General features: G+C 45.1%; 1 protein-coding gene across 1 annotated transcript in view; it reads right to left on the reverse strand.

Annotated features, from left to right (window-relative positions):
* The window catches only part of POLR1A (RNA polymerase I subunit A), a 565,818-nt gene that overhangs the window by 78,267 nt on the left and 463,912 nt on the right, over positions 1-23,639 (reverse strand). The window contains exons 26-29 of the mRNA XM_086964251.1: positions 21,436-21,571; positions 20,971-21,128; positions 7,227-7,353; positions 782-898 (exon numbers count right to left, since the gene is read on the reverse strand). Coding sequence (XP_086820377.1) covers positions 782-898; positions 7,227-7,353; positions 20,971-21,128; positions 21,436-21,571 — 538 coding nt within the window. The remainder of the gene's footprint in view (positions 1-781; positions 899-7,226; positions 7,354-20,970; positions 21,129-21,435; positions 21,572-23,639) is intronic.

Here is a 23,639-nt window from a genome sequence, read left to right on the forward strand (position 1 = left end):
CTGATGAAAATATGTACTTTTTAGAAGTTGAACCTGAACCACAGCAAATGTAGTAATGACCGCGAATAATTATATACATCATGGGCTACCCCTAACTACCCCTTATACTTGTTGTTCTTTGCCGTTTCAACTTTGTTTGGTGCAGTAAATAAACCAAAATTGCATAAACAAATTCAAGATTTGCTAAAAACCATGGAGAGATTAAGCTTGCAAATGTCTACAGTTATTTTGTAGCGATTATCACGTTGAAAGGGGCAATGTGGCTTGAGGTTAACGTGACGGGGAGAATATGTTCTTGATGGTTCATTATATCTCATTCATCAGATCCATGTTGAATGAACATATCTACTGTACTCTGAAAACAGGCCAGATTTTGCGGCCTCCAACTGCAGAACAATATAAAGTATTACAATATACAGTGTGCATTATACTGCACAAGCGACCAAGTGGCGTAGACAATGAGACTGGCAGGGACATATTATATCCAAGGGAAAAAATATGAAGGAGTCTTCAGAGCAACAGGACAATCAGCAAAGGTAGACAGAAAAGCAACAAGCATGACCACTGTAACATTAACTGAAATGTGGCTTTTCACAATATATACTGCTGAAACATGTTAAGGATGAAAGTGTCAGTTCTATCTTTTCAAGTCAATAACTTTTACACTTATTTTTGGAACACTTTACACTAACACACTATGGAGTGTTACATGAACCAATACCCAAAGCCAAGTATTGGAAAAAGATATTCACAGTATTTAAGTACTAGAAAATGTATTTACCTCATCATCCTGTTTCTCTTTCCTTTTCGCATCTGTGGCATCATCATCCCCCTCATCGGCTTCTGCATCTACAATCCGAACATCATCGTCAGGCTCGGCTTCATCATCATCTTGAGGCTGATGAGCAACAACATCTAAGAATTAATTACTTTTGTAGTTCCAGGTTACATTCCTGGAGACATTCACTTTAAATGATATGTAGTGCTCATGATATATGTTTCTATAGGACAGGTTGTTAGTGGGCAGAAATCGGCAGCAACCTGTGTGGCTACCACCGTATCCATCTAATGTCCCACGCCCATAACCTTATTGCATTTCAATTTGTCAGCCAAGTTACACATTTGGGGCACTTGAATCTCTCAGAATAGTGGGGCTTACTCTAGGAGTAGGTAAGGGTTAGACACTCAGAATCAGTATGGAGTAATAAATAACAGTCAATGACATCAACATCCTATCAATACTTTACATTAATTACCAAGTAACTACATACCTCAACTGAAAACGAAAATATACACAAAAAGCACCACCCAAGTCTGGTATATAATAACAAACATTATAATTGTAGCTTAGCATTAGCAGCATGATTTCTGTAACTACTGAGCCTATGGCAGTGCCAATCTAAGGGGCTTAATTTGGGCAGACGCAAGAATCTAAGTGCCAAACTCTCATAAAAAGTCTGAACGATAGCTTAAAGTATTTCCCTGGCTACTTCTCAGATACCAAGAGGTCACTCTCTAAAATGGGAAAGTGTCATAGTGAAATAAGTTCGCTCTAAATACAGATGTAACCTAGAACCCACACCAGCCAAACAACTGCAAGCAACACCCAGCCTCTGGCGCCCCTGGTGAGGATATCTCAGTGACCTCATTATTCATTCACTAGGATCTGGTTAAGGAGACATCAAAATGCCCAACAGGTGGTCCTGGGTTTTGGTAAGGACCAGGCAGACTAGTGAGTAAGCTCTCACATGGGTGGCCTTGACAGCTTTTTACATTTACGGCTTCTGTTTTTAAAACTATTAATATTGGTAGCATCTGCAGGTTTTGCCTACTAGACAGAGCATGTGCTGTCTGTTGCAATACATATTGTGGGCTTACCAAGAACATATAGGTGCTTGTAGCCCACCTACTGCTTACCCCTAGCTGTCTTTCTTGCCAATCTCATGTGCCAGATTCTTGTTTGTGTCTCACCTTGTCAATCTTATATTTGTCTCTCTCATGTAGCATTTACTCTTTACCATATTTTCGATTGGTTAGCTTTTATGCTTCCACGTCTTGTTTTTCAAGCACCACTTCTTTCTTTTCGGGTAAGCACTTCCTCACACTGCATGTTTTTACCAGCTGTCTTCCTCATATACTTCTCTCCCCTGCATTTCATGTTGCTTTCTGACATTTATGTGCTTCTCCTCACCCACCTCCATGTTGCACTTGCCTTCATGTACTAACGCTGTTGCTCCCTCGCCCATATGCTACTCCCTGCCCCCCATAGTCTCTCAGTCGCTGTGCCTCCTCAGTACCCATTCTCTCTCGTCCTGCCCTTTGGTTCTCCACCCCTGCCTCATACTCCCCCATGCCTGTTCACCCTTATTTATTTTGAGCTTCTCCTTCACCCTTTGCGCTCTGCTTTCTCACTTGCTGCTTCTCCTCCCTTCCGCCATTTGAAAAGAGAAAGAAAAAACCCTTTTGCGCATCTTTTTGCTTTTATCTACGATGAAAATTGTATCAGCAACTAAACAGAAAATAAATCACCCTCATCATTTTGCAGAAGTACACACGCATGGTGTGTGCGCGCACAATATTAGTCCAGTAGCCGTGTAAACTTTTTTTGTGTTATTCTTTTATCCTTTGGCCATGCTGTAGCTAAAATCGTTTGACAAAGTAAATTAATACATAAGAGCACAGGTGCACCACATAAGTCCAGAAATATGATATCAATAGTCACAAACGTGGGTTTCTTTTAGTTGTGATTTTCTTTATTCCAAAAAGAGAGACAGGTGTATAATCAAAACACGGTTGCTTGCAGCCGACGCGTTTCGTCCTCATGGGACTTCTTCAGGGCAAGGTCCTTGGAATATGTGCATATACGACGAAGAATTTTCTTAATGAAGGTGCGTGTCCAGACGGTCTTTAGATGCAAGATATTGAAAAGCCAATCTGTATATGCTGTATAGTAATCACTGTATGTGTCCTATACAAAGTATTTAAAATTCTGCAAGTAGTCCTTGCTAATTCTGGTATGGATTAGGAATTTTAGAGGAGGATGAGCTGAAGGAAAGATATTCCATCAGGGTAGTCTCTTGATAAAGTCTGTAAAACCTCACATCCTCCTCCTTAGCACCGCATCGCGCAAAAGTTCGGCTTCCTTCCTGGACCCAGGACGTGTAGTCGCCCTGGGTCCAGGAAGGAAGCCGAACTTTTACGCGATGACTTTATCAAGAGTCTACCCTGATGGAATAACTTTCCTTCAGCTCATCCTCCTCTAAAATTCCTAATCCATACCAGAATTAGCGAGGACTACTTGCAGAATTTTAAATACCTTGCCCTGAAGAAGTCCCATGAGGACGAAACGCGTCGGCTGCAAGCAACCGTGTTTTGATTGTACACCTGTCTCTCTTTTTGGAATAAAGAAAATCACAACTAAAAGAAACCCACGTTTGTGACTATTGATATCATATTTCTGGACTTATGTGGTGCACCTGTGCTCTTATGTATTAATTTACTAAGTTCTTGACTGAACCTCCACTGTGACAGTGGGTGTTAACCAGTGTGCACACATCTTGCCCATACAAACTATAGAGGGCTTGTTTTGAAAATGTTGGGGTAATTTGAGTTATGTGCTGTAATTAGGAAGTTTCCACTGTCTCCTCAGCTTTTTAAAAATTCTTTTGACAAAGTAGTAGTAGTAAAGTAACTGAGCTTATAAAGCTTCCAGTTACACTTAGCAGTGTGTCCCCGCGCTGTACCGCTGAGGAACCCATCCTGACCTGTTCCTGTGAGGCGCCCACTCCTGGGCAACCCAAGGTGAAGCAAGGCATCCTTAGCGATTAGGGCCGGTGTGGAGATTAAGCAAGCTATTGCCCAGAGTTGCAGAGTGGGACCCATGATTAGAGTAGGCACCATGGTGAGAATTACCCTGCCGCAACGGGAATTGAACCCTGGTCCCGGGTCAGATCTCTGCATCAGGGTCTGCAGCTCTTACCAGTGAGCCACACTTCTCCTAAAGCCTATAATTCCCAAAGGCGAGACCTATTTGCTTTGCCAATGCTTCTTCTGGTAGTGACTGTGGCAACCAGGACCATGGGTAATCATTAAAGTTGAATAGTTTAACTACCACCAACCAGGATCTGGTCCTTTCGAAGTCGCTATGTCTACAACCACCAAAACCTCAGGAACCCTAAGGGCTAGAAAGATGGCTTAAAACATTCTGGAATTATGGCAACCCCTACCATTTTGATGATCCATCAGGAGATGACAGAAATGATGTATAGTTCCCTGGATCTCGGTTGTGCACGACAACAGTGAGGATTGATATGATTTAGGGTTATGCACTGACTGTGTACAATTCTGTGAATGGTAAATACTATCCGTGTGGATGTTTAGGTCTCGGACTAGCGAAGGCTGCGCTTGCGCAGTCTCGCTCTGAGACTTTATGTCTACAGTATGGGGGCTTAAACCTGCCCCTCTTCTCCATTGGCTGGCCTCGTAAATGCTGGCCAGCCATTGGAGGAGAGGGGCGTCACTCCGTTCAAGCCCCGTCTTTTTCGGATTCGGGGGCGTGTTTTTTCGCTTCTTTCTGTTTTCTTTCTCTCCTCTTCCCATTGGCTGGAATTTTACCTTCCAGCCAATGGGAAGAGGAGAGCAAGAAAAACACGCCCTCGAATCCGAAAATGACGCTGGTTTCTCCGAGGCATTCTTGCTTCACTCGGAGAAACTTGGTCGTGTTCAAGTACAGGAAGGAGGACTGTCCCCCAGCACCCGTCACCCCCCACAGGCACGCCCACTGAAAAGCAGGGTGCTTTGTGGCGGACTTCATGCACTTTGATCGCTGAACTAAACATATCTTTAAGATATGCCGTTTCCACTAAACAAAATATTTAACAATATCCCCTAAACATTATTCTAAAAAAAAAACAACCCGGGAGAACTTTTAAACTGGTGGCAAATGAAACTGGTGTCTGCCAGACTGAATCCCCTCAAAGCGTAGAAAGAATACAATGAACAAACAAGTCAATGGAAACATACCAAAATAACACAATTTTTTTTCCTGCGCGCACAGCGGTATATGTGAGCAGGAAATCAAAAAAGACACACTGCGGACAAAATAAAGCATATTCCCTGAAATTAAATTACCAAAACTAGGATTTCTAACAATATAAAGCATTCTACTTACAAGACCGGCGCTTTATAGCTACAGAGTCAGCTGACACCAGATTAAAGTACAAACATGTGATCTCCCTCCCACTTCCTTTCTTGCCTCATTGATCCCCGATCCATTTGGTATTAGTAGACGCTGTTTCCAGAAGCATTTTTGGGCAAAAATTCAAACCAAAACGCCAGGTACGCACATCTACTGAATAACCAGCGAGGCCGTTCTTTCTCATACAGTATGATAGAAGAAAACAGCAGCACTCGAGTAGGTCACGTGGCGGTAGTCTGCAAGCACAGCTGCTGTAAACAAGGAACACAGAAGCGTCTATGGCGCTGCTTTAAACTTGTTAGGGAAAATGCATTTTACCTTAACTGATGTAAAAGTCTTATCTGATGAGTTTGGGGAAGGATCCGCAATTATTTTAATGTATTTTGGCGTAATAAAAGAAAAGCAAAATACAAAAATATTATTTGCTATAAAGGTGCTTCTCGCGAGCAGCCCTGATACGTAGTTTCGTTTGAACTTGTTCACGCTTCAGGTTTATCTCATGTATCAGTTCTCTTCCTATTGTGAAGCGCACTGACACCTTCAGGTAAAGTTCCCCGCCCCTGCTCCAGCTGCCGCTTCCTCCCGGAGACCCCACGCCTTCCTCTTTGCGGCCGGGAGTGGTCTGCTTTTCTCTCGGGCTCAGGATGGCTGGTGCTGACGGAGACGACTCGCTTTACCCCATTGCCATGCTGATCAATGAGCTGCGGAATGAGGATGTGCAGGTAAATCTTTGGGAGAAAAGAGAATGGTGGTCAGCCGGGGTTTAGGGGCATGGTAGAGGGTATGTCTATCTTGGTGGGGGAGAGGTGGAACCGGTGGTGTGGCCTGGCCTCCCCAAAGATACCTCAGTGTTTGGCCTTGGTGTGAGGGAATGAATGGGGTCCGGTGTCGGTGTCCATTAGCTCAGTGAAACCGTAAAAAAGAAAATCGGGTCCGGTTTTTGTGCCTCTGTTCCCCGCTTGTGATCCGGTTTTCGTGCCTCTGTTCCCTGCTTGTGCCTCTGTTCCCTGCTTGTGCCTTTGTTCCCTGCTCGTGCCGCTGTTCCCTGCTTGTGATGCGGTTTTCGTGCCTCTGTTTCCTGCTTGTGATCCAGTTTTCGTGCCTCTGTTCCCAGCTTGTGCCTCTGTTCCCAGCTTGTGCCTCTGTTCCATGCTTGTGCCTGTGTTCCATGCTTGTGCCTCTGTTCCATGCTTGTGCCTCTGTTCCATGCTTGTGCCTCTGTTCCATGCTTGTGCCTCTGTTCCCAGCTTGTGCCTCTATTCCCAGCTTGTGCCTCTGTTCCCTGCTTGTGCCCCTGTTCCCGGTTCGTGCCTCTGTTCCCTGCTTGTGATCCGGTTTTTGTGCCTCTGTGCCCTGCATGTGATCCGGTTTATGTGCCTCTGTGCCCTGCTTGTGATCCGGTTTTCGTGCCTCTGTTCCCTGTTCGTGCCTCTTTTCCCTGCTTGTGATCCGTTTTTTCGTGCCTCTGTTTCCTGGGGCCATTACTGGGCAGAGAGCTGTGTGTGTCTGTGTGTGGCTCTGTGTGTGTGTGACTGTGTGCGACTCTGTGTGTGGCTCTGTGTGTGTGTGTGTGTGTGTGTGTGGCTCTGTGTGTGTGTGTCTCTGTCTTTGTGTGTGTGTGTGGCTCTGTCTTTGTGTGTGTATGTGGCTCTCTGTGTGTGTCTGTGTGTGTGTGTGGCTCTGTGTCCGCTAATACGCTCTACTACTCTCTAATGCTCACCTACTGCCATTGTAAATAACAATACAATTTATTTCTGTTTAAAAAAAAAATGCTGTTTGCAATGCCAATAGCTCTAACTTTAACAAAGCCGAGACCATTGCATTGTAAATGCTTGTTTTGATAAGACTCATTATATAGAATTGGCTCGCACAGCTTTTCATTCCGCTTGCCCTGTGTTATAATTCATGTAGTAATCACTAAATTCAATAAAAAGATTTGAGAAAAAAAGCACCAAAACAATCAGAAACTTACACGGATTAACTGAAATGAAGGAAAGGCAAACCCTTTCAACATTGGTCATTTTCTTACCCTAATTCCTTGAGATTCTCCTGCACTGTCAAGATCCTTTCGCGTGGCTTTGCGAGTGTTCACCACCCGTAACGATGCTGCCTTCGCACTTTTTCTCTTTATGACATCAAGTAAGAGCTTAAAGAACCTGAAAACACAATGCGTGGTTAAGAGTCTAGTTTTTCCTCCTTTGCAGAGCAAAGCACAGAATACAAGCAGGGCCTGCATCACAATCAAACAATTTAGTAAACTGTCAGACGTGCCTCGGAGACTCCTATCCAGATTATAGTAACACAGGCTCTGCGGATCGATAGGACTCGGTGGGTGCTGCGAGGACCTGGAGACATGAATGACTAAAAATGCTGAATCAAAGCAGTCGTGGATGGTGGTGAGCACTGATCTCAGGTACATGCCCTCACATATGGGGGTAGGGGGTACAGTACCCCAAGTCTTATCCCATCTCTGTTGCTTCTCAATCCGCATGCCCTCAAGCTGCAAGGAACTGGATAAGTCTGGTGACTTTCTGCTCAATATTGTCATACGGGGCAAGAGACATTATTGAGACAAGACTTAACACATGTGGATGGCATAGCATGGGCTGACCTACTACAGGACCAAACCCATGTGGGTGAGGACAAAGTTCAATATGAAAACCAGTAGAGCACATCCAGTAAATAAAATCTCTAGCGCTCTACTGTAAAACCAGAGTCATATCTCATAGTCAAACCAGACTAGACCATGTTCCTGAGCGTTTACACTACTGAAGTAAAACCATAGCAAAGATCCACTCATTTCTTTGTATCATGCGAACCTTTATAATCTCCAATTTCAAGTAATGCCCCCATATGCGGGTATCCAAGAGATTGACATCTGATCCCTTGGCAGACATCGTATATTTGTAAGAAACCCCAAAGTAACTAAATTGTACTAACTATTGATTATTTAAATGTTTATTTTGTTTTTAGGCACAACAAAAAAGGAAAGGCACCTACATGGAAAATATTTACTAATTCACTCAATCACACCTAGACGATGGAACCTTTAGTTGTTTATCTAAAACGTATTCATGATGTTGATAAACCAAGGCAGAGCTAATGCAAATATGGTTAAATAAATTGACAAGTTTTTACTGCCCAACAAAATCACACTTCGAAAAAGAAAAACTTTAATGACAGCCAAACTTCTCTCTAAGGGGCTGCATTGGCACTGCTCATATTTCTTTTTCAGGGCACAAGTCCTAAAAAAAGAAGTGGGGGGACGCTGTCACCGGAAGTGACGTCACAACAGAAAGTGATGTCACGAAAGGTGGCTTGGACCATCGGGCTCATTGCCTCCCCTCACTCACCCCTTAGATGTGATTGCATCTGAGAAGCCAGAACGTGTGCAGCGTGCTGTGAGCTCCTATGTCGTCCCAGAGAGGCCAAAGAATGAAGTCCAGCTGTTTGGCAGGGGGGACGGCATCCACCTGGTATAATAGGTGGGGGGACGCCCTCCACCCGCGTGGTACCCCGACTCGAGCCCTGTTCTTTTTCTTCAAGATCTTTTTTTATGTTCTACTCAATATTTACACAAGAGGAATAAAGGAAAACCTATACATCTTAAGTCTTGATTATGAAATGGCTCGTATGGGATTCAATAGTTATCTCAGCTGATAAAATTAGGTACCTCTAGGTTCTGATTTTACCACGTACCTATTCTGAGTTTTGCCCTTCAAAATGGAGCATAAAATGCCAAATTTGGTGTTTTCTGCACCTAATTCTGCATTCCTGGTACTAATTATGCCTTTTTCAGCCTTTAAAATCCTTATGAAATTTAACAGGGTAGTTCACTTCAATGATCTTGTTAGGTACCGGGGCCGATTAAATCTGTACAATATTCCAGTTCACTCATATCAGGGCATTAGCGTCCTCATCAAGTTACCACTTTTAGGGATAGAAGGTAGACAATCCAAAAGTAAAAGAGTGGTAGAAGCCACTTAATATTCAACATAACACCAATAACAGACAGCAGTTTTTGAGCAATTTTTGACAGTGCTCGAGCAAATTAAATATTGCCAATATTAATTATACCAATAACCTTTTTATAATGCTCAAACACAGAGTGCTAGAAGTAAGGAGGAGAAGACTCAACTTCAAACAATCACAAAGTATACCAATGCCCAGCTTTTTTACTAACTGTAGAACACCCATCTGTCATTAATAGATAAAAACATTAAATGCTGGCAACGATCTTCCAACACATAAGGATCCAGCATTCAGCCTTTTCCGAGTGCATTTCAATGCATATATTTTGGTTATAGATTAACTCTTGTGCAATTCGTCTCATCGGATCGTCTTCTTGGTTAAGATCAATATTCGTATGAACTTTGCAGGGACTTTGGGCCTTTTGGCTCATGCAGTTAATCTTCTAGCTTTGAGTGGTGCCAACTGTCATTTGTTCATGTCGCGAGCACCAACTGTCTTTGGAGTCAGGAGACCCATGCGCTTTCTTTGCTGGGTTACCATGGTGATGTTGCACTCATGTCACTGGAGGCCATTTTGCAATGATTCTACAGTCAGGTGCAGTCCGCAGTGAAGACGAAGAAGGAAGATTATCTATGTGGAAAGTCGTCATTGAGTAACGTGCCGCCATTTTGTGATCGGTCTTCAAAGGAGTATTTGGAAGCTGCTCTGGTGTATAGCAGTCCGGGCATGGTGGCCTTGCTCTGTACTAGGCTCCAGCTGTCGAGCGCTTCTAGCATTAGACAAAGCTGGTCTATGCATTGTGCTTCAAAAACTAAATAATAATATAGTAAGTGTTTAAAAAAACTGCTAGTCTATGCTAGTCCATGCTGATTGGCACATCGCTGTTCTCCGGCTACAAATACTTTTTCAAGGTTCTATTACATTATGCCTGTTTGCTGGCGGGCACAGCTTTACTCAATACTGGGTATTTCAACTTCACTGGTTCCCCATGGCTAAAAGGATAGCGTTTAAGGAGCTGATGTTGGTATTCTGAGCCACCCATGGCAAACTGCCCCAGCTACTTGAAACTAAGACTTAATGGCTATAAGCAGATGAGATCTTTAAGGTCTGACTCACAAAGGCTGCTCTGCATACCCTGCTTCAACAAGGCCCGCCTAGGAGGTAGATCCTTCACGGTTGGGGCAGCTAAGTTTGGAATTCCTTGCAAGATGACCTACGCTGCATCGAGGCAGAGCCTCTTTTTAGGAAAAAGGTTAAGACCTGGCTCTTTAGGGCAGAATAATGGGTCCATGGCTTTGCTTCTTGGTTTTCCATCCGCATACTGTTGATCGCTTAGTGACGGGACACCTCTGTTTGAGGTAGCTGTCGCGCTTTACAAGTGCCTGTATTATTATATTATTAACTTATCATGGACTGCACTCAACGTTTTTTTTTCTTTTTCCAATATTAATGTTCTTGAACGGTGCAGTCTGCTACTTGTGCTAAATATATTCCAGGAGTAACATAGGTTTTCAGTAGGTTCTTCTGCGCATTACGTTTGAGAACCACATAATTATATATTGTTTTATTTTGCAAGTTAGTGGTTTTCAGCCATGCCTTCAGGGTACTTGTGGAGCCTGGCCCCTACCCAAACACTTCTTCCTGCTGGGGGTGAGCCTGTACTTAAATGGGAAGCGTGGAGAGAATATTTCACAAACTATATTTCAACTTTTGATGATGAAGAGGAGTACACAGCTGAGAAGTAGTACAAAATACTTTTACATTGCCTTGCGCTAGTAGTATTAAAGTATACTATGTCATAAACAAAAAAGCGAGAGCAAATGGGGAGGGTGATGTGTACACCAGTGATATAGACGATTTGAACAGTTACTATAAACCCACGGTTTGTGTTGTGTGGACCGGTACACGATTTTCCACAGAAAGCAAGGCAAAGAGGAGTCTATTGATGACTATGTCTCAGCATAAAAAGATCTAGCCCTCATGTGTCCCTTCGGAGATCTTCATGACAACTTCATCAGGGACCAAATTGTAATGCAGTGGTCCAATACTAACATACAAGAGAATTTATGGGCCAAGGGTGAAAGTTCTTTACAAAATGTTATTGACATAGCTACAAGAGTAGAGATTACTGGTAGGTGTGTCAAGGCTGTCATCGCTGAAAACAAGGGGGAAAAAAGAAGACGGCATTGTGGCTAAAATTGGGGACTGTAAAGAAAGCAGAAGTGTTCATTTTGTGGGGTTGTCAGAAGAGGCCTTCCAGTTCTATTAAGTTGGTAGAGGTTGAACGTATAGCGGCAATTAATACATCCGATGAGGATGATGTCAACATATGTGTTCTTAATATTGAGGATAATTGTGTGATGCAGTTTGATAATGCGCAAATTACCAGGATGAAAAAACCTGTGTATGACATGTCAATTGATATCTCTATTGTGGCGTACTCGTGTTCGCCTTACACCAACGATAATAATATTGTGTGGAAGGAAAAGTTTGTACCCCTCCTAGGTGAACAGTTAGAGTTGCCAGATATCTCCATCATGACGTTGCGGCTATAAGAAGCTCAAGTTTTCCTTTAAAGGTAGAGAATCCTTGGACAAATTGTACGTGTCCATATCTGGACAGTCCGCTCTGGAGTAGATGGACCAAGGTAGTTTGGGTATTGTAATACATTTTAATGGTGCAAAACCTGTCCTCATTGTCCAAACCGATGAAGAATTTAGTAAGGATGTGCTACAGAAATTTCCCACAGTGTTTTTTGGTGTAATTGGCATTTTGAAGGACTTTGAGCACAGAATACGTGTCAAGAAAGGAGCTATTCCGAAGATTCCCAAAGTTAGAAACATTCCCTTCCCTGTTAAGAATGGAGGTAAGGAGCAGTTGGAGAAGCTGCTCAATGATGACGTATTGAACGAGTGGAGTCTTCAGAGTGGGTGGCTTTCTTAGTTGTGGTCAAGAGACCCAATGGGAATTTGAGATTGTGCATTGAGTTGCGCGATCTTAACAACAACATCCTCATTGTTGAACAGTTTCCCCTGTCACGCATCAGTGAAATGTTAGCCCTCACAAACGGTGTTAAATGGTTCTCTACCATATATCTCAAAGCTGCATTCTACCAAGTACCCCTACACTCTGACAGTAAGAATTCCACCACATTTATCACACCTCTTGGGTGCTATTGCTTCAAGAGGATCCCCTTTAGTCTCGCCTTTTGCTGCAGCAGTGTTCCAAAGGCTGATGCAGGAAACTTTTAAAGGTGTTCCAGGATGATATCTTAATTATGGGAAAAACCAGGAAGATGCACGATGGGAAGCTGGCACAGGTTCTTGGCATACTTGAATCTAAAGGGTTAGCTGCAGAGCACAGTAAGTGCAAATTTGCTTATACTGAAGTAACATATTTGGGACATGTAATCACAGGTGAGGGTATCAAGCCTAAGAAGGAGCTGTTGGATGCCACAGAATGCTCCCGAGCCAAAGAACAGGGAGGAACTGCATTCCTTTTTAGGCCTTGTCAAGTTTTACTCAAAGTTCATTGAGAATTTTTCTACTAAAACGTATGAAATGAGACAACTGCTAAAAATGAAGAACAAATTTGTGTTGACGGAAGCGTGCCAAATATGGTTTTGTATGTTCTAAAAATAGATGTGTTCAGCTCCCGCTTTGCAAGGGTTCGGACCTTCTCTATGTAATATCATCACCACTGATGCAGGTGGCAGAGGTCTGGGGTTTGTGCTCACTCAGAAAGATGCATGCGGTGCAGAATGTACCATCGCTTTTGCTTCTCGCTCGTTAACACCCATTGAAGAACAGTATTCTATTATAGATCGGGAAGCACTAGCATGTGTTTGGGGTTTGTAACATTTTCAGCAGTTCATGTGAGGTAATGCAAATGCTACTTACCAGTATGCATCTGTTCTTGGCATGTAGGGCTGCTGACATTCATATCTGTGCATAGATCGCCGCCTAGTGTTGGGTCCGGATGATTGCACATTGTTGTCCTGGAAGAGTCTTCGAAGTATCACGAGATAGATGGCTCCTCCCCTGGACTACAGTGCGCATGGGCATCGCCTCCATCCCCAGATTGTTTTTAGCCATTGTGGCCGAGATGGAGTGAACTATGTGAGTGATGACCATGCTATGAGCATATACATGAACACTGCAGCTGCTACAGGCGCCGGGGAGGAGGGCGGGCGATATGAATGTCAGCAGCCCTACATGCCAAGAACAGATGCATACTGGTAAGTAGCATTTGCAGTTCGAGGCATGTGGGCTGCTGAATTCATATCTGTGCATAGAATACATAGCAGTCCCTCCATTAGCGGCGGCCGCCCGTGCCAGCTGCAGCAGTTTGGAAAAGTGTCTTGAGAACAGCCTGCCCTACAGCTGCCTGCTGTTTAGAGAGCACGTCTACACAGTAATGTTTTGTAAATGTATGTGTGGTAGACCATGTGGCTGCTCTACATATGTCCTCTAAGGGAATGTTTCCAAGGAAGGCCATAGAGGCCCCCAACTTTCTGGTGGAGTGGGCTCTTGGTGGAATTGTAAGAGTACGTTTAGCTTTTGCATAACAGATCTGAATACACTTCACGATCCACCTAGCAATACCAGCCTTGGAAATAGCGTTACCTTTGTGGTGTGACGCAAAGGCAACGAAAAGCTGCTTAGTCTTTCTAAAATCTTTGGTTCTGTCAATGTAATACATTAGTGCCCTCTTGACGTCAAGGGTGTGGAGCATCCGCTCTGCCAGTGACTCAGGATTTTGGAAAAACACTGGCAACTCAATTGTCTGGTTTATGTGGAATTGAGACACAACCTTGGGTAGAAATTTAGGATTAGTGCGGAGCACTACCCTGTTAGTATGGACCTGGAAGAAAGGTTCCTGAATTGTGAGGGCCTGCAGCTCACTCACCCTCTGTAGCGATGTAATTGCTACTAGGAAAGCCACCTTCCAAGTCAAGAATTGAATTTCGCAGGAATGTAGTGGCTCAAAGGGAGGACCCATCAGCCTTGTAAGAACCACATTGAGGTTCCATTCTGGAGTTGGAGGGGTCCGTGGTGGAATGACCCTTTTGAGTCCTTCCAGAAAAGCTTTGATAGCAGGCACCTGGAAAAGTGAAAGGTGCTGTCTATTTTGGAGGTATGCGGCCATCGCAGACAGGTGAATGCGTATGGAAGTATATGCCAAATTACACTGGTACAGATGAAACAGGTAACAAATGATGTTCTGAATGGAAGCATCTAGTGGATTGATGTTGTGGTTTGCACAATAAATGACAAACCGCTTCCATTTGGCCGCATAACAGGCTCTAGTAGTGGGCTTTCTTGCCTCCCGAATGATGTCCATGCAATCCGGGGGAAGATTGAGGTAGCCAAACTCTAGGACTTCAGGAGCCAGATCGCCAGGTTGAGCTGTTGCGGATCTGGGTGCTGAATGTCGCCATGGCTCTGCGTCAGAAGGCTGGGTGTGAGGCGAAGCCTTTGATGCGGTACCACGGACAGTTCCAGAAACGTGGTGTACCATGGTTGGCGAGCCCATGTTGGAGCAACCAGGATGAGGGTCATCGAGTGCTGCCTGAGCTTGCGTGCCACCAGCGGTATCAGGGGTGCTGGGGGAAAAGCGTACGCAAATTTGCCTGACCAGTTCATCCATATCGCATTGCCCTGCGATTGCGGGTGTGGGAACCTGGCGGCGAAGCTTTGGCATTTTGCGTTCACCCTTGTGGCGAACAGGTCTATTTCTGGATGGCCCCATGTCTGAAAGTACGGCTGGAGTACTGATGGGTGTATCTCCCACTCGTGCATCTGGTGGCTGTGCCTGCTGAGCAGGTCCGCCATCTGGTTGTCCTTGCCTGGGAGGTGTTCTGACATGAGAAAGATGTTCCTCTGAATGGCCCACTTCCACATGCTCTGAGCCAGATGAGACAGCTGTGGAGAGTGTGTCCCTCCCTGTTTCTGAATGTAGTACATGGCCGTCATGTTGTCCGTCCGGATCAACACGACCTTGTTGCACAGATGTACTTTGAACGCCTTTAAGGCCATGAAGATCGCCATCAATTCTAACACATTGATGTGCATCTTCTTTTGCTGTAGTGTCCATAGTCCCTGCACCGTATAGTGGAGTACATGCGCTCCCCAACCCTGGAGAGAAGCGTCCGTCGTCAGGATAATCTGTGGCACAGGCTCCTGGAACGGTCGGCCCTTGCAAAGGTTTTGTGGATTCCACCAATGCAGAGAGTTGTATGCCCGACCGCTCACCAACACTAGGTCTTTCAATTGCCCATGAGCCTGAGTCCACTGACGTGCTAAGCACTCCTGAAGCGGGCGCATATGTAGTCTCGCGTGCGGGACAATGGAGATGCAGGAGGCCATCATGCCGATCAACTGCATGAACACTCGTGCTGGAAGCAAGTGTTGAGGTCTGAATTTTTGAATCAGCGATAGAATGCTGTTGATCCTCACTGAATTTGGCTGTGCTGTAGCCACCAGAGTATTTATGGTCGCGCCCAGATACTGCCGTATGTGAGCGGGCTGGAGATGGGACTTTGGGTAATTCAGTGAGAATCCCAGATCGTGCAGAAGGTGAATGGTTTGGGGCACGTGGTCGGCGCACTGTCTGTACGACTTTGCTTGAATGAGCCAGTCGTCCAGATAGGGGTATACGTGGATGTTCTGACGTCTTAGATGGGCCGCCACCGTCGCCAGGCACTTTGTGAAGACCCTGGGCGCCGTGGTGACCCCAAAGGGCAGAACCTTGAACTGGTAGTGCTGGTCTTGAATGGTGAACCTCAGATACTTCCTGTGTGAAGGATGCAGGGGAATGTGAAAATATGCATCCTTGAGGTCCAGAGTTGCCAGGAAGTCCCCTTGCTGAAGCAGTGGGAGAACCTGTTGCAGAGTAAGCATATGAAAATGCTCTGACAGAATGTACATGTTGAGAGGTCTGAGGTCCAGGATGGGCCTGAGAGATCCGTCCTTTTTTGGGATTAAAAAGTACAGAGAGTAAACCCCTGTTCCCCTTTCCTGCAGTGGAACGAGCTCTATTGCCCCTTTTTGCAGCATGACCTGAACTTCTTGCTGCAACAAGTGCAAGTGCTCGCCGGACATAGGACGGTTCCTTGGAGGTATGTTTGGTGGGATGGAAGTGAGTTCCAGACAATAACCGTACTGAATAAGAGATTTGACCCACCTGTCCGTGGTGATGGACCTCCACACGGGCAGGAACTGCTGGAGTCTCCCCCCCGACCGGTGTTGTGTGGTTGGGGGGCAGTGACAAGGCGTCACTGTTTGCTGGCGGTGGAGGACCTGGAGCTGTTATTTCCACGTCCTCTGCCCTTGACGTTGTTGCCAAAGTATCCACCCCTACCTTTGTTGGTGTATGAGGTTTGGGTGTTAGCTTTATAGAATTGCGTGGATTGTGACGCTTGACCCCTTGAGGTGCCTCTGTTATTGGAGCGGCGAAAGGAACCACCCCGAAACTGCTGGGACTGAAGGGCACCCATAGATTTAGCGGTGTCAGTGTCCTTCTTCATCTTTTCAAGTGTGGCATCTACTTCAGGTCCAAACAGGTGGTCTGGATTTACTGTTTGGTTGAGGATGGTGGTCTGAATGTCTGGTTTAAAGCCTGATATTCTGAGCCATGCATGCCAGCGTAGCAGAACGCTAGTATTGATGGCTCGCGAGGCGGTATCAGCCACATCTAGAGCACACTTGATGGAGGCATTGGTAATGAGTTTACCCTCCTGAATCAGCATCTCCGCACCCTCCTTATACTGATCTGGCAAGTGCTGTAGAAGTGTTTCTAGGGTGTCATAGTGCGCCCTATCGTAGCGTGCAAGTAGCGCCTGCGTGTTTGATATGCGCCATATATTGGGCTGCCTGCGCAGCAATACGTCTCCCTGATGCCTCAAACACCTTTGATTCTTTGTCAGGGGGAGGAGCATCACCCGTGGTCTGTGAATTGGCTCTTTTACGTGCGTTGGAGACAACCAAAGAGTCTAGTGGCAACTGTCCCTTGATGTATGTTGGGTCAGTGGGCGCCGCCTTGTATTTTTTATCAATGAGAGGATTGATGACCCTTGCCCGGGTGGGCTCCTTGAAAACCTCTGGCGCATGCTTTAGCACATCCTTGAGCATTGGCAATGTCTTGACGGTCTTTTCAGCCACTGAGAAAGTGTCAAAAAGAAAATCGACATCCACTGGGTCGGCGTGGAGGTCGACATCATGGTTGGCCGCAGCTCTTTCAATCAAAGCGTTGAAGGCTGCAGAGTCCTCCGTTGGTGAAGTCTTTGCAGCAAAAAGCTGCGGCTCGTGTCCTGTCTGAGGGTCTTCAGGGTCGCCTCCAGCAGACCATGGCTCATTGACCTCCTCTGGATCCGAGTACGCTGGATAATTGTACTCCTCCTCCTCGTCCTCGTCACCCTCCCCAGCGTTAGAGTGAGTGGGTGAGAGTCCCAGACCTTGTGGAGATGCAGGCTCCGTAGGGGCAGAAGTGCCCGCAGAGTCCAACTTCTTTTTAAGTGGAATATGAAAATGCTCCAACACCGGCTCCGGGGTGATCTTCCTTTTAAGGAGAGAGAGCTTGACTGTGTTGGCATCGATGACAACCTCTCGACGCTCCTCGTCCGCTAGTGGTTGGTGCCGTGGCTTCGGCACCACCAAGGATGGTTTAGGCGTAGACACCAGCTTCAAGGGCACCCCGGCCCCATCTTTTGGAGCGAAAGCCTTCGGCGTCGTCTTTGGCGGCAGCGTGAAGTGGATCGGCGTCTGCGCCTTCGCCGGTTTCTGTGGAGGCTTCGGCGCCACATTCTTCGGCCCGAGAGCCACGTCTTCCTTCCGAATACGTTGAAGGGACTCCGCGACCTTTTTGGTAAAGGACGGGGAGGGCTGGACTGGCTCGAGCGAGTCCTCCGAGTCCGGATTCGGTTCGGCGACCAAAGGCGCAGGCTTCGGAGCCGACACAGCACCGCCCTTGGCCTTGTCGACCGGGATCGGTGCAGCCAGAGCCTTGGGGTCGTCCTGACGCCTCTTGGAGGCCTTCTTAGGGTCATCGACCTTCTTGGCGTCGACGCGGCTCTTCAGAGCGTCGACCAGCTTCGGCGCCGACGCAGCCGCGTCGGGCGTTTTTGCCTTCGGTTTCGACACTGGGGTCTTCGGGTCGGCCATTTTGGCGTGGCTCTTGATCTCGGCGGCCATCTTGGATTTCTTCGGCGCCGAGGCCTCTGGAGCCTTTGATCCCACCAGTGCGACTTGCACTTTCGGTTTCGATACAGATGGTGCGGACCCTGATGGCTTCACTTTCTGTTTCTGTACCGGGAGTGGCGCATCACCAATGTCCGTGGCCGGTCCCGGAGGCGGGGCTGTGGGACGAGTATTGAGGTCTTGGGTAAGGCCCGAAGGCGATCCCTCGACCTGGGCCTTATGCTGGGGTTCGGCCCTGGAGTCAGTATGAGGATGCTCTTCTTCCGAGCTATCCTCCACGGTGGCAATGGCCTCGTCGTCGTCCCCTACCTCCTCGACGACTTCCTCGAACTCTTCATCTCCTGCGTCGTAGTTTTCATCCTCCGACGCCGGGTTAGAGTCCGGAACTTGTAGGACGGTGTCGTCTTCAACGTCTTCTTCAAAGATGTTGGTTGGTGGGGGTGCCGATAACTGGGCCTGCAGTCTTGCGGCCCGACGAAGCTTGAGAGTCTTCTTCGACCGGAACTTGGAGCAGGCCATACACCTGGCCTCGTCGTGGTCCGGCGACAAGCATCTGTTGCACACTGGGTGCATGTTGAGGTGTGAATACTTTGAGGCACACACCGGGCACCTCTTAAACGGAGTTCGTTCCATGTTGAAGTAGTCTGGAGCGTCGTGTAGGCCCGTCCGCGCCGACAGCACGCGGAAGGGCAGCAAGTGTTCGGAGCCGATGAATAAACCAACCCGAACGATGGACAATACTGACGCGAGTCCTAAAGACCTTTTGGTCTCAAGTAAGGAAAGTTAAACAACTATTGATTCCGACAGAGGGAACCGAAACACATCCGAACCCAATGGCGGAAAAAAACTATCTGGGGATGGAGGTGATGCCCATGCGCACTGTAGTCCAGGGGAGGAGCCACCTATCTCGTGATACTTCGAAGACTCTTCCAGGACAACAATGTGCAATCATCCGGACCCAACACTAGGGGGCGATCTATGCACAGATATGAATTCAGCAGCCCACATGCCTCGAACCAAAGTCATCTTGCGCAGTGACCACAAGCCATTAACTAAAGTTCTAACCCATAAGGTTCTTTATGCTGCATCTCCCAGACTTGCTAGAGTATCTGTACGGCTGTTTGATTTTAATTACGAAGTTAAGAAGTTACTGTGTTAAGAATGTGGTAGCAGATTTGTTGAGCCGTATGCCTGTTCTTCTTCATGAATTGAATGGCAGTTCCGGGGAAGAATTCTGTGTGGCCAACATACACAAAGAATTTCATGGTATATCCTTGGAAGAGTGGAGAAATGATGCTGGGCTATGTGAGGTGCTAAGTGTGGTTGGCTGGAGAAAAAGTTCATTTCCAAGGAGTTATGTCCCTTTAGGGAGATTAAACAAGAGTTATCTGAGGAAATCAGGCTATTATTGAGAAGTGGCAAGGTCATTCCTCCGTCCAAGCTCAGAAGTAGAATACTAGAAATTTATCATGAGGGACATTTGGGAATTGGGAAAATAAAGTGCAGAGTAAAGTACTGGTACTGGTGGCCTGGTGTTAACATAGCTATAGAGAAACCAGTCAGATTGTCTGCAATGCTGTAATTCTGACAAAACACAAGTCGCGTTCAAACCTCCGCTGCATCGCATCACTTGCCCCACCATGCCATGGGGAAGAATTGGGATTGACATCATGGGTCCAGTTATGGATAGCAGTGAGGATGTTGCTAAAGTACTAACTGATCATTTCTCTGAGTGGCCTGAAATTGGATTTGTTACCAAAGCTGAAGCCTGCAGAGTAGTAACATTTCTGGGCGAGGTTTTTATCAGGGAAGGTTTACCCAAGTGCATAGTCAGTGACAATGGTCCCCAATTCACATCAGATATCTCTGCAGGCTATCTTAACAGAAACAAGACTGTCCACAAAACGACATTGGTTTATCACCCGCTGGTAACAGCGCTGTGGAACGCTTTAACAGGGTGATTAAGGGTATTGTTGAGCTAGCTTGCAACAACAATTTAGCTTGGAATTCTGGAATCCTAAAGACCATGTGGGCGTACCGCATCACACGATGCTACATCACAGGCCATAGATCTTTTGAACTTATTAGGGGCAGAATGCCTATGACTGAGGACAATGTGGGTTGGGTAGCAGAAGCCAGGAGAAGGGGACTAGTCAGCTGACCAAGTAAGAAGTAAAGTGGAGGAAGCTCAGTTAGAGGTTAAGGGGCATTTTGACAAAAAACATTGCATCAAACCTGTTTATTTGAAGGCGGTGATGTTGTAAGAGTATAAAAAAAGTGGCTACACAGTCAAGGCACATAGTAAGTTTTCTCAACCTTCACTGTCAGCAGGTGTTTTGTAACTCTGCTTAGCTGAGTGACAGTAGGGTTTGGCATTTTTTGGTGTTATCTTTGTGCAAACGTGCGGTTGCTTCAATGCCAAGGGTTGATCATAGCCAGAATATTCATGATTCAAACTCTGCTCGCAGAAGTGCAGTGCGTGTTCTCCTTTGTTAGGGGGAAGATGGTTGGACTACGAAGAGGAGGAACAAAATACCATGCACACATTTTTTTAACGAGATTTTTTTAAACAATCTCACCTCCCAAATGTAAAACAGTACTCACTTGGTTTCCATGTAGCGTAAAATATCATTTGGCCTCAGGCACTTTTCCTGTTGATAAAATTCATGTGGCAAAAAGTGGAATTTTATACGGCAGACATTGAATTTGCTGAACTTGCTTTCTACACGTAATGTGTCCTCCACTTCTATCTTCTCCAAAACCTAAAAAAAAATGCAGAAAGTGGTTTAATTTTCGATAATACATTGGATAGTGTAACCAAAAATGTATCTAGCTGTGTCAGAATTAATGGACGATACTATCCACAGTGAAGAGAGAATCAATGCAAGACCAGGTACAGGTGCAAAGCCTCAGAGTCTGGGAACACTAACGCCGACTCTGGTCAGAGAACATCCTTGGGCTGTAAGCTGATATCTTGATATTTAAATAGTACAAGGAACCCTGAAAAAGGGAAATTGTGGTAGGAAGCGCAGGAGAATTCAAAATAAACATTAAAGCTCTGAAATTTACCTCTCCCAGACAAACTCGGGTGAGCTGTTTCTTCAACCTTTTCACCTTCTTTAGGGCTCTCTTGGTGTTGCACACAGGCACGCTCATCATAGGCGTTTTAATGTTCGCACTAGCTACCATAAGAATTTCCCTCAATCTGGAAAAAAAATATAATGTATTATGTATGCAATTAAAATATGCACACAATATTTCACATATATACAGGTTTGTCTACTTTCAAGAAGGACCTGGCTATTATCTCTTGTCTCCCAAGCTAGGTAGGTTTTGCATACATGCAATAGCGGTAAGGAATCTTGGGCCAGTGGATTAAGCATTTTAATGATAGCTAATGCTTCAATTCAGCATTTATAACTGTTAAAAACCATTTTCACAAAACTTATTTCGACTCCTTAAATGGGATTTTGAATGGATATAGATTCAGTATATGGCAGTGGCATGATATAGGCATCCCACCCAAATACTGAATTGATACCTATTGTCTTAATGTTTTGTGATTGAAATCTGGTCACAAAATATTCAAAATGTACTGACACCTCAAAGGAGCTGGTATTGCATTCTCAAAATGGAAAGGATCCCCATAGAACTCCTTCCCCTTGGTGAATATAAAAAAGAAACTTTGAACAATAGGTAGTGGTCCAGGGATCATTGCAAACTCAAACAAACGTTTAAAAAACATAAAACCTTGAATTTACAAAAACAGAAAAGCTCTCTTAAATTAAATGCAAACACCGACATAGTGGTTTGCTGACCCCAGCAAGCCACCATCCATGTGATGGCCTCCAATCGTAATGATATACAATTTGAAAACTACTTCATTAGTATTACAATCCACTATAATTAGACATTTTAAGAACTGACCTATTATATAAGTCAGTTCATAAATTCTTTACCAGTCACCAATTGCGATTAGTATTTTGCGAGCAGTAGATAGTACATCTGGCCCTAGTTCCTGGGTTCATGGTACAAGTAATTATTCAGATTAACTGTCAGTACTTTAGTCCTCCCTTGTGTCAAAGTGTTTTTTTCTGAAGTTTCTACAGTCCTTTATTCTGAATTAGCTAATAATATAGAACTGCGTGTCAATAGTGTAAACAATATTTTGTACGTAATCGGCAGAATAAGTTGTGTATACATTTTGAAATCACACAGTGGTTTGACCCAAGTTTCACCATGTAGTATTTTAATTTGGGAAATATGTGCTGGAGAGAGGCCACAAGATTCTGAGATTTGGAGTGCAGAACGGGAAAAATGAACGATACTGCAGCATTATTACACACAATACGCTTTATTGGGAAGTAATATTGAAACTTGGAAAATGCGGCCCGGGTATTTCCACAAGCAGTATTAGTGATCCCAAATCCAGAGCCACTCATACTGAGGGCCAAGGTGTCTTCTCTGGTTGGCCCTATCCAAATGCCTTCACCAGTTTGATTTTTGTTGTGACTAACTTCTAACTTGACCCTTATAAGATCATATCATAAAGGTTTCAGTCTGTTAAAATAATTCTAGTAGAAAGAAAATGAAATGCAATTATGGTGATCAAAATAGATCTGATAACATTTCAACCTACTGTTTTATAAAAGAGAAAATATGGGATCTAAAATTACTCAGCTCTACAAGCAAATGAGTCAAGCTCCAAATATGTCAAAGGAGCTCTTCTATGTAGTATAGTACTTAATGGCACCCTAAGCCATCCATCAGGATGGGCCATTCCAATGACCAACACATTTCCTGATTGTTCTCATCCTCTATAAGCAACCAAACCCACTGTAAAATAAAGCTACCCTTTAGAAGAACTTCCGCCCATCACTGACAAACAGTTAAGTAATATTATACCAACCAGACATTCTTCAAGGTTACCTATGTGCAGGTAACATCATGAAAAATCTACTGTGCTTTATAAAGGAACTGCTTTCTATTTATAACTGCTCCTTAGCCCAAACCACAGAATTTTCAGAAGTGAAACCTTTTCTAAACAAAACTACAAGACTTGAGCAAATTTTGTCATATTTCAATTCTGTCTTTTTTAGGATCACTCCAGGAAAAAAGTTGCCTTTAATCAACTTCAACAATATGTGGAAGTGAAAGGTCTTTTGCACAAGTGCTAAGCAGCTTTTCAACACAGTTTCAGTACTGAGATTTTACTTTACTTTAGCTGCCTTTGACAACCTGAAAAGGTTAGCAGTTGGTGGTAGTGTAGGAGC

The sequence above is a fragment of the Lissotriton vulgaris genome, chromosome 3_2 (assembly GCF_964263255.1).
Source record: "Lissotriton vulgaris chromosome 3_2, aLisVul1.2, whole genome shotgun sequence".
Taxonomy (NCBI): Eukaryota; Metazoa; Chordata; class Amphibia; order Caudata; family Salamandridae; genus Lissotriton; species Lissotriton vulgaris.